Source organism: Anguilla anguilla, chromosome 2, assembly GCF_013347855.1.
Source record: "Anguilla anguilla isolate fAngAng1 chromosome 2, fAngAng1.pri, whole genome shotgun sequence".
Classification (NCBI taxonomy): Eukaryota; Metazoa; Chordata; class Actinopteri; order Anguilliformes; family Anguillidae; genus Anguilla; species Anguilla anguilla.
This window is the reverse complement of record NC_049202.1, coordinates 39461331-39472256: the sequence shown is the minus strand read 5'-3', so window position 1 is coordinate 39472256 and position 10926 is coordinate 39461331. Positions and strand designations below refer to the sequence as shown.

The window sequence follows — 10926 nt, the reverse complement described above, 5'->3', positions numbered from 1 at the left end:
AATATTTTTTTAAAAATACAGGTAGAACATGATAGCATGCCTGTTGTTCACTTTGACTGCTATACATGTGTTGGCCAGAAGTTAAGGATATAACTGTGGGTTTGGTGTATTTCAATTTATTCTGTTCTTTAAAAAAAAACCTCTGCAAGGCAGTATGCTGTAGACCTTGGATCTAAGGTCCTCCCATATCATGCTTCCGGTTTCCATTAAAAGCCGTATAAATTGGTGGATCACAGCATTCAACTTATTAAACATTTGTAACTACATAAAAATGTTGATCAATTTTGAAACTGCTGAAGTTTTGCAGTAAGGTATTTTGTTCATCATTGTTCTGTTTGAAATTTAAACCTATCTCCAGGAACAACACACAAAAGAACCACCCACGTATTAACATCGATAAAAACATGTGCATTGTGATAGGACTATTTCACAGCAAAAAGGCAGATAATTAAACTGTTAGCTAGCAAACCCCCATAAATATTTTTTTGGGAAACCCTGTGCTTCAACCTCTGACGTCATTATTTACGTGCTATAAGTACTGTCTGAACGTCGTATCCATGCACGCTTTGCACTCCACAATGCCTACGTATCAACCTGGCTGTATGGAAGAGACAAACACCATTCAAGGTTGACACTAGCGAAATAGCTCTCCAGCTATTTCGTTGTAAAGGATATATTTTTTGCTACATTGCAGTACTTTGGGACTCAATAGTTGTTGGTATCATATTCGCCATAATTGTAAGACCACTTCACCCTCCTGTCTTAGTTTGCAACGTTGCCTAGCAACACGAACATGGCCGAAGAACACAGCAGGTAATGGAATTGGGGATTTTAATTGATATTGTGATTGCGCTGCACTGCTGAATCGCCAGTCACGGGATTTAAATTAAAGAGCAGTATGTATGTAACCATTCTAGTCATTTCAGAGCTTGATGTTATTAAGTAGTTGCAGCTAAAGTTATACTAGAGGGACTGAATTTCTGTAACCTTCGTATTAGCTTCAGAATTAATGAAGCAATTGCGTTTCTAGCTAAGTTATGAACAGATATTTTCATACACAAGTACTGGTTTCAAGTGAACAATTCCCAGTCAATATTTACAAACACGACCACGAGCTAATTATTATAGTTTAACCCTCTGAAGAGTGGGCTTTTTTGGAATGTTGTCTCCAAGTTCTGTGTCCGCGTTCTAGAACTCCATTGCTTTCAATTACCAGTAGTGATAGTTGAATCAGCATTAGAATGTTCATTAGAACACTCTAATCACGTATTTGTGATCTTACACCTAAAAGGGTTTAACAAGTTAGTAGCTAAGTTTGTAAGCTTCTTTGATTCTTCTGAAAGGGTGTCCAGCAGATACATTTTAAGTAATGGAACTACCTATATTAGCTTTTATCTAGCTATGTAGGCCTAAATGATTTAATGAATTTGCTGTTCTTTGCAGTTTGCTGCTCTTGTTAGATCACAATATCTAGCCTATATATTTAGTAATTAGTATACTCATCCTATTAGTAGGCTACATTTCATCAGAAATGCCGATCAGTGTTTTACCACACATACAGAGAGGTTCAGACCAATTCAGTATTTATGGTTCTGCATTAATTATGCTATGAATAATTTAAAGTGTATTTACCAAACAAAATGTAGTTTTATGGAAAAAAAATAGAATTGTATCTTATCAGTGGTGTAATGTTTGAATGGTTGTGTTCTACTTTTTACCCAAGCTCAGAGGCTCTGCCTCCTCAGAACTCACTGCAACTATCCATCCCGCCGTCCGAGGCTGTTGGGGCCGAGGAGGAAATGGAGGACGAACTGGTTGTGTTGGACCCAGACCACGTCAGTAATGAAACGCCATTTCCCACTGAGCAGTGTGCAAGACTTGGATCTTTTCAATGGCCTTGTTTTGTGTCGTCTCGCCTACACACCTGTTTGACAGCCCCTTATTGTCTTCACTGTAGCCTCTGATGAAAAGGTTCCAGTCTGTTCTGAAGAGCCACCTGGAAAAACAGCTGGAGGATCTCAACACAGATCTGCGTGAGAATGTTCGTAATGTAGATTTCTTCCACTCACTTTTGCGGATTCAAATAATTTTCACATTTTATGCAATTTCCAAATCCAGCAGTTTCAACAGATAAGACCCTTGTTTAATGTTCAGAACTCTGAATACAGAACACAAGCGACATCAACAGTTAAAACTCTTGACATGTAAAAAAAATTATTTAATTTTATTTGTTAATTATTATTATTGTAGAAAAATTTCAAACCCACTCTTAGTTTAGGCAATTTTTCTCTTGTTGTATTTTATTAAATGCTTTTGGGAAGTCCAAATATGTAATATCATCGGCCTGCTTCAACGCAAGACATTTTGCTTACTCAGAGAAGTCCAAGAGGTTTGTTAGCCATTGCCTCCCCCTGCAAAAACTATGTTAGTATGTATTAATATGCATTTTTTTCCAAGGAATAATTCCAATTTGCCCCTAGATTTCAGGACTTTACCTGAGATACATGTTACACAGGTCTGCAGTTTCCCTGATCAGTAATATCCTTCTTGTGGATTGGTATTATATTACCTTGCTTCAAGTCATGTGGTACTTCTGCAGTTTTTAGAATCGTCTTCAGTAGTTGAGTGCTTGGGCAGGCTGGCAACACACCATGCAAGACTATTCATATCTCTAATAATCGACTCCTCTGCTTACCCTGACTCCCTTTGAGGGTGATGCCACCTGGGGCACAGCAGGGGCTCAGCAGTCCTCCCCGTCTCAGGGCTTTGCGCCAGATTCTCTTCCTTCAGGGGCTAAAATTGTTTGAAAACCATGATATCTAGAGATGCCACCACTGTGTGGTGTCCTTTTCTCCCCACCTGCTGGTTGTGCACCTCCTCCCCTGCTTTGGCCTGCACACAACCTCTCTGAAGGGAATGTTAACCCTTTCTAGAGCTCTAACAATTCCACTCTCCATTGGATGCCAGGAGATTGGTCCTCAAGATTAAAAAATAGTAATCATGGAAGTGACTAATGTACCCAATGAACCTCTGACCAATTAAAACCCACTTACCCACAATAAAATCAGCTTTGGAATAATTGATGTGTGACTGCTCTCACACAGTTGAAGGTATTTACTCATGGTGCACTTGAATATATTTCTCCTAAGTTTAGCCCTGAGTTTTTGCTTTTTCAGCGGATTGTGGAACATGCCGAGTGTAAGGGGCGGGAGGAGCTGGGTGTGGAAGTGTACTCTGTGCAGCATGAGCTAGCCAGGCTGCAGGCTAACCTGGAAGACCAGCATGATACCAACATGCAGATGGCGGCCCAGCGTCTGCAGGCTCAAGGGCAGCTAGAGGTCATACGCAGCCAGTACCAAACTACCGTAAACCAGAGCAGGCAGCAGAGAACGTGCGGTAAGGAGGGATGTGGGACTGCTGTGAAGTTAGGGATTTAAGCTGATAGACACTCTGCAAAACCAAAACTAAACTGTAAATTGAGCAGCATGGATTTGTCCTTATTTTAGAACAGATAGATTAAGTGAGACAACTTTCTGGGACAATGCTCATACAAATTGCAAATTGTGATTTAAACCAAATGAAAATATTCTTTCTTTTTATTCTTGCTGTTTTTCCTTTAGTAATTCTAGGTCAACTTTGCAAATATCAGTAAAAGCCATTGCAGACATCTGCTAAAATGTAATCGTATATGTAAATTGTCTTATTTTTAACTGTGATGTGATTTAAGATAAGAGGAAATAGAAGGAACAAGTGAAAGTGCTGGTACCAGATGTCATAGTCCTCTGATTTGTGCATCTGGTGGTCTGGAAAGTAATTTTTATGTAAGAAAGAGAACAGAACTTGAAGAAGGTGAAGTACATGGAGGAAGGAAGTGGATATTATCAGAAGATAATTTCATGAATATTCATGTTCTGCCTGTCTTTACCCATAGAGTCCCAGCTGCAGACGGAGGTTGACAACCTAGCTCTGCGTCTCTTCTACATGCAAGGAGTGAACAGGGACCTACAGTCTGACATCACCGCTGTGAAGAACGCCTCCCGCAAGGCCCATTCTGAGAAGTCCCAGGCAGCGGAGGAGAAGAATGCGCAGGTAGAGTGTGTGAGGTGTGGGTGTCCTCTCCGTCCTTCTCCTCAGGCAGATAAAGAGGCTGAATATGAGTCCTGTACCCATAACCCTTCCAGGACCTGTACGTGGAGCGCTTGACCAAACAAGTGGAGAGATTGACGGTGCAGATCGGTCTCTACGGTGTCCAGACCGATGAACAATCTGCAGAGACGCAGGTGGCCAAGGAGGCTCTCACAGAGGTAGGCCACAGTCAGCCTGGGGATCACTAGGGCTCCTAATACTGCTGCAGAAACACACAGAGATATGAATCTGCTTAGCTGATCAGAACAGTAATCTCTCACTGCTGTCTGTCCCAGGCTCAGATGGAGATGGATTCTGTGTTAGTGGAGCAGAAGCAGCTGCTGCAGCACTGGAACAGCAGTCTGCTGGGCATGCGGCGTCGTGATGAGGCAAATGCCGCCATGCAGGAGGCGCTGCGGTGAGAGCGCTGGCCCACACCACGCTACTACACTCTATACCACTCTAGTGCCCTCCATACCCCTCCATACCATTCTACTGCAATCCATACCACTACACTGCCCTCCATACCACTCTACTGCCCTCCATACCACTCTACTGCCCTCCATAACACTACACTGCCCTCCATACCACTCTACTGCCCTCCATACCACTCCACTGCCCTCCATACCACTCTACTGCCCTCCATACCACTCCACTGCCCTCTATACCACTCTACTGCCCTGTACTCCCCTCTACAGCCATCTGTACCACTCCACTGCCATCCGTACCATTCTGCTGTTCTTCACATCACTGTACTGCATTACACTGCACTAAACCCCGCAGAATGGTGCGAAACCAGGTGCGGCTACTGGACACTGAGATGGAAGGCTTCAAGAAATCGATCACAGATGAAGAGGAGCGCAACGAGCGGCTAACTGTGCTGCTGAATCGCACCCAGCTGGACTGCGATACCTCGCGCAAGCTGATAGCGCAGAGCCAGGCCCAGCAGGAGGCGCTGCAGGCCCAGTACAGCACCTACACGCGCATGCTGCAGGAGACCGAGCAGATGCTGGCCCGCGTGACGGGGGTGAGGACGCTGTGTAACTGCGTGACTTCTCTGGTCCCTGGGCCACCCTTCATTTGTCAATGAGTAAATAATTAGCAATAAGACTGACGCCTCTGTCAACTCTTACTAATTCCCTATGATACATTGGGCAAAAATGAGCCTTATGTGTTATAGGAGCTGGCACCAGTGTGGTAATATAGCCAGTGTTGTAGCACAGAGTTGTAATGGCAGTGTTGTAGCACAGTGTTGTAATGGCAGTGTTGTAGCACAGTGTTGTAATGGCAGTGTTGTAGCACAGTGTTGTAATGGCAGTGTTGTAGCACAGTGTTGTAATGGCAGTGTTGTAGCACAGAGTTGTAATGAAAGCGTGTTGTTTGCTACATGCCCGCGGTGCTAGCGCTGTTACCGTTGTCTGTCGCGCAGGACTGTGCTGTGCGGCAGGGCGAGCTCGACGTGCTGAGGAAACAGATCGAGAAGGAGGCCTCCGTTCGCCTGGAGCTCGAGGACAAGATAATGACCAAGATGCGGGAGCACCTCACGCACGACCAGGCGGCCAAGTATTCCCACAGGCTGATGGAGGAAATGGCCGCCCACAGGACTGACAGGGTGAGCGCCCCGTGAAGCTGGACGCGGAAAGACTGCTTATTTTCCCCTTAGCGTGAACGTTTGAGGGACTGGGGAAAAGTTAGCGATTCTGAATGCGTTTTTTTTTTTTAGCTTAGCGCCACACTAGACGCGGCGGTAAAGTTGCGTGTGTGTCCACGTGTAGGATCTGCAGCTGTCGCAGCTGGAGAACGAGGTTGCCCAGGTGACGCTGGGGAGCACGGAGGTGACGCTGCACCTGGAGTCGCTGGCGCGGGTCCTGGCCGAGCTGGGGAGGCAAATGGACCAGAAGCACAAGCAGCTGTCCGACAAGGAGGCCGAGATGAAGAAGCAGATGACCGTCATGGAGCGCAAGCAGGACGCCATCAGCATCTGCAACAAGAAGATCGATCAGATCCGGGCTGAAACTGGGGTCAGTGCTCCAGAGCTGATGTGCACTTATATTAAACACAGCTGGCACAGTCAGTTCATGGTTAGGTACACCGCTGTGTTTAACATTTACCGCTGAGCTGTGCGGATTGTGTTACTAAACTGTTATGTTTCACACTATCAGTCAATTCTCTTTTTTAGTTCTGAGCATAAACTGTGTTCAACTGGCACCTGTAGGCCTCCGTTAGTATCAAAAAAAAGTTTTTATGTATATCTCTGCAAACATGAGACAAAGATTGGTGTCTGCTGAGGAATTCACATTTTTATGGAACAGTTTTTAACAATCATTCAGATAATGAAGGCAAAGTGTTGAATCTTTTTTTGTTGGGATCACTCTTCTCTAGTCAGCTGTGGCTGTGCGTGCCTTTTATTCACATTTCATAGTGTATGTGCGATTATGTGTGAGACGTGTGCGTTTGCGTGCACGCAGCACAAGGACATGGGCGTCCTCGAGATCCGTGTGAACAAGCTGAGCAAGGAGCTGGAGGAGGTGGGCGCGGAGATGAAGGAGCAGCAGCAGCACTGGCTGCGGCAGCAGGAGGAGCTGGTGCGGCTCAACCAGGAGCGCCAGGCCCAGGGCGGGGCTCTGCTGGCCCTGCAGACGCAGCTCACCATCCTGCAGCAGAGGAAGCTGCGCCGGGAGGGTGCGTACCGGCCCGCTCGCCGCCGCTACGCTGCAGGGTGCCGCTAACTGCCTGTCTGTCACGGCCTACCAGCTTGTGAGGACTTGCACGGGACCGACTTTGCACTGCCCGCTGTTCAGTGTGTGTGTCTGTTGGTGCGTTCAGGTCCGTCCTGAGTAGTGAGGCTCTCATTTTTCTGCTGGAGACGAGGGGCTATATCCTGTTTTCCCAAAGTCTACTTGGGTGTATGTGTGTGTGTGGCTCTGTTCAAACTTGCGTGTGTGTTGTGCTCAGGTGAAATCCAGCAGGAGAGTCACGAGCTGACAGAGGTGGACAGGAACATGAAGAACTTGATGCTGGACTTGGTGAAGCTCAACACTTTGGTGAACAAGAACAGCCAGCAGCATGAGGCTCTGGAGCAGAGCAATTCCTTGATGGAGAACGACTTCCTGCAAAGACTGAAGGTCAGCCTTAATGCATGTGCAGGAGCACTGCAGTCTGCAGGACGCTCAGTGGTGTTCCCTCTCATACTGTCTGATTCAGCAGGCGCTGCCTGGGTTCAGTGTGTGGAGGAATCATCTACTGTGTGTCTGCGTTGCATTCATGTGTGTGCGTGTGTGTGTCATCTCCAGGAGTCTGAACGGGAATCCATCACCATGCAGATGAAGCACGAGAACATCCTGGAGGAGAAAGAGAGACTGCTCAGCCTGCTAGTGGAGACAGAGTGAGTCACTGAGGCTGCAGCAACATCCTGGTGCTGCTGTGTGTATGTGTGTGCATGTCAGTTCAAAGGTGAGCGTGTGTGCCTGCATGTGCGTATGCGCAAACGTGTGCATGCGCATGTTTGTGTTCATTTTCGCCTGGGTCTGTCAGGAGGCAGATCATGCTGTGGGAGAAGAAGACTCAGTTGGCCAGGGAGTCCCGGATGGCCGTGGACTCGGAGATCGGCCAGGGAGACATCCGGAGTATGAAGGCTGAGATTCACCGCATGGAGGTCAGTCTCCTGTACGTGTATTACCAAGAAAGGAGGAAAGATACGAAACTGCATGTATATATTTACAGTATTGTAGGAGACAACAAGCAACCAAGTCAAGATGGAACATAATAGTGACTACACTCCATGACACTTCAGTGCACAACTCTGTGACTCCACCAGCTTTTGCGTAAAAGATCGGTTATTTGTGCTGTGGTGTAGCGGCGACAGCCAGCTCTGTCGCACGCACGCGATCGGTTGTACTTGTTTGCCTGCGCATGCATGCAGGTGCGGTATGGGCAGTTGATGAAGCAGCAGGGGCGCCTGCTGAATGAGATGGAGGCCATGGTGGCCCGGCGGGGGACCATCGAGACGCAGGCCAAGGCCCAGGCCCGAGCCGACAGGAAGCAGCCCACGCACACAGACTTCCGCAGTGTACTGCAGAGCCTGCGCAGAAAGATCCAGGACACGCACAAGGTGGGACGACCTCACTCAGTCCTGACCCACACCCACTGAACCTCCCACTGACCTGTACCCACTGACCTGCACCCACTGACACTCCCACTGCCCCACAGCTCCCTCACTCAGTCCTGACCCACACCCACTGACACTCCCACTGCCCCGCAGCTCACTCACTCAGTCCTGACCCACACCCACTGACCCTCCCACTGACCTGCACCCACTGACACTCCCACTGCCCCACAGCTCACTCACTCAGTCCTGACCCACACCCTCTGACACTCCCACTGCCCCACAGCTCACTCACTCAGTCCTGACCCACACCCACTGACACTCCCACTGCCCCACAGCTCACTCACTCATTCCTGACCCACACCCACTGACACTCCCACTGCCTCATAACCCACTCACTCATTCCTGACCCACTCCTATTGCCCTACAACCAAACTCGGTTGAACGTGAGAGCATGCGCTAGAATATCTCATGGTTGTGTATTACTAGCAAGTGAAGGAGTCGGACGGCGTGATTGAAGACCTGCAGGACGCCCTACAGACCATGAGCGCCAACCTGAGGGAGAAGCAGCAGCAGCTGAATGATCTGCAGAGTGCCAGCGCGGTCCGGACCTCAGACCTGCGCAGTCTGCAGGACTCCAAAGAGCGGGTCGGCCATTAACACTGCCCTTCAGTGACAATCCCTCGTTCCTACGCACTGAGATATCCACATGGACGCATTCGTACAATGCAGCACAAGCACACTGTGACATACAGTACCGACATTACATTACATTACAGGCATACTTACAGCGACTTACACAACTTTTACATAGCATTTTACATTGTATCCATTTATACAGCTGGATATATACTGAAGCAGTGCAGGTTAAGTACCTTGCTCAAGGCTACAATGGCAGTGTCCTTACCCGGGAATCGAACCTACGACCTTTCGGTCACAAGCCCAGTTCCTTACCCACTGTGCTACACTCCGTCCTCCATGAGACATGAGTGAGACTATTAACACACTTTGCTGTCTGTGACTCCCGCGGTTACCTTAAGCGTGTTATGAATACTAATTGTATCGCCTGTCTCTCACCTGTCTCTCCTAGTGAATCTGTGTCTCTTTCTCATCTGCACGTGCGTCTCTGTGTTCCAGAACCTGACGAGGCTGATCGCCCTGCAGGCCCGGGCCAAGCAGCTGCAGGTGGCGCGGGAGGGGCGGTACAACTTCGTCTCCGCCAGCGAGTCGGCGCTGGAGCCCGCCAAGCAGCGGCTGGAGGAGAGGCTGCACACCGTCAGCACCGTCCTGCACCGCGTGTGCCAGGAGTCCCCCCAGCACGAGGGGGCGCTGCGCCACGTCTCCCTCATCCTCACCAACCGCCTCGAGAACCAGCAAGAGACCACATGACGGCCATTTGAAGCGGACGCAGGGGAGAGGAGATGTCCTCGAAGCGGCAGGGATTTCCACAGAAATAAAACTGAATGAATCATGATAGTTTGATTTAGTCCTCTTGTATTTGATATCATTGACTACTACAGATGTAAATGAGTCTTAAATGTCCAAATTGGCAAAGTGATTGGGTAATTGAGCTGCATAGAATAACATACAGTTGCAGGGCTGTGGCTTGGACTGTACACCTGGACCTCATACTTGGAACTGTGTATAGCTCTGGGATTTATACTGCTTCTGTGTGGTTCATCCAGACTGTAAATCCTTTACTGTATGTCCCCATGCAGACGCATAGGTTTTGGGGGAGACGGAGACATGTCACCCCCAATATTTTCATATGAATTAATTGCTAGACTAGTTAGTATGCTTGAGACTTGATGTTTGACTATGTGAGACCAGTTGGTCCAGCAGTGTGTCTCCCCCCAATTTTTTTATGAATCCTATGTCAAAATTCTGCCCCTGTATAACACTGCATGAAAAATTGAGTTTCTGGAAGATACCCAACCTTTTAAATTTCAATGAAATTTGGAGTATTTTTGGTCAGTTTCCCCATGTCAACACACAAATTTCCAGAAACTTCTTCACGCTCAAGGTCCACGTCTGTGATTGGGGATTTCCAGACTCCGGTAATCCCAATTAATTCATGGGTTCTGTAAACGCTGAAATTTATTTCTGAGTCCTGAGATGTGGATGGCCATGTATGGTAATTTATGCTAAGTGTCTGGATAAGGGAATGTGTCCGTTTTCTGACTTGTGTCCACACGTAAATGCAACATTCCATGCAGTGTAAGCAACCAAGGAAGGTTTTGCACTCCCTGAGAGAGGTTCATAAGATTAGAAAATTGTAGGGATTTTCATACCCATCTTCCTATAGATTTGCTTGCTGAACTCCATGGAATGGCTGGTCATTGAGTGATTGGCAGAGTGAATAACCAGTAAGTTATTGCATTTTGATTAGGTCTCTGTCTTTTCTGAAAATGAGTTGTTGCTTGCTTGTCTATATGTTAGTGCCGTTTGTTTTGCAGGCTTGCAGATGACTAATGAAAGCCTTGGGACTTTGTATGCAATTATAAGAAAGCTCCACTAGGAGGAGCTGAGTATATTGTAATTTTTCTAGAATCTCGATTCAAAATGCATGCAATAACACCACTTATTTTACATTAAGAGCAGATTGAGAATTAGAGTTTGTGCTCGTATGTTGGAAGGAGTGTAGGCTCTCTTGTTCATTTGTCCATAGCAGCTGTCCTGAAGGCCAGTTGAAGGGG

The 10926-nt window shown here is 47.3% G+C and overlaps 1 protein-coding gene across 1 annotated transcript; it reads left to right on the top strand.

Annotated features, from left to right (window-relative positions):
* Positions 1–550: 550 nt before the first annotated feature.
* On the top strand, positions 551–9704 carry ccdc40 (coiled-coil domain containing 40). The gene is made up of 17 exons (XM_035406294.1): positions 551–813; positions 1724–1835; positions 1958–2041; positions 3177–3396; positions 3932–4089; positions 4182–4304; positions 4422–4543; positions 4909–5152; positions 5555–5737; positions 5901–6146; positions 6594–6807; positions 7081–7250; positions 7419–7510; positions 7660–7780; positions 8048–8236; positions 8720–8878; positions 9368–9704. The coding sequence occupies exons 1-17, from the start codon at positions 794–796 to the stop codon at positions 9617–9619; spliced, it is 2709 nt and encodes a 902-aa protein (XP_035262185.1). The 5' UTR covers positions 551–793; the 3' UTR covers positions 9620–9704.
* Positions 9705–10926: the final 1222 nt, after the last annotated feature.

Bases quoted from the DNA above. Each gene is read 5' to 3' on its own strand.
- ccdc40 (XM_035406294.1), top strand. From the start codon at position 794: ATGGCCGAAGAACACAGCAG. The intron at 4,544-4,908 runs GTGAGAGCGCTG...TAAACCCCGCAG, and splicing joins GCCATGCAGGAGGCGCTGCG to AATGGTGCGAAACCAGGTGC. The intron at 5,153-5,554 runs GTGAGGACGCTG...TCTGTCGCGCAG, and splicing joins TGCTGGCCCGCGTGACGGGG to GACTGTGCTGTGCGGCAGGG.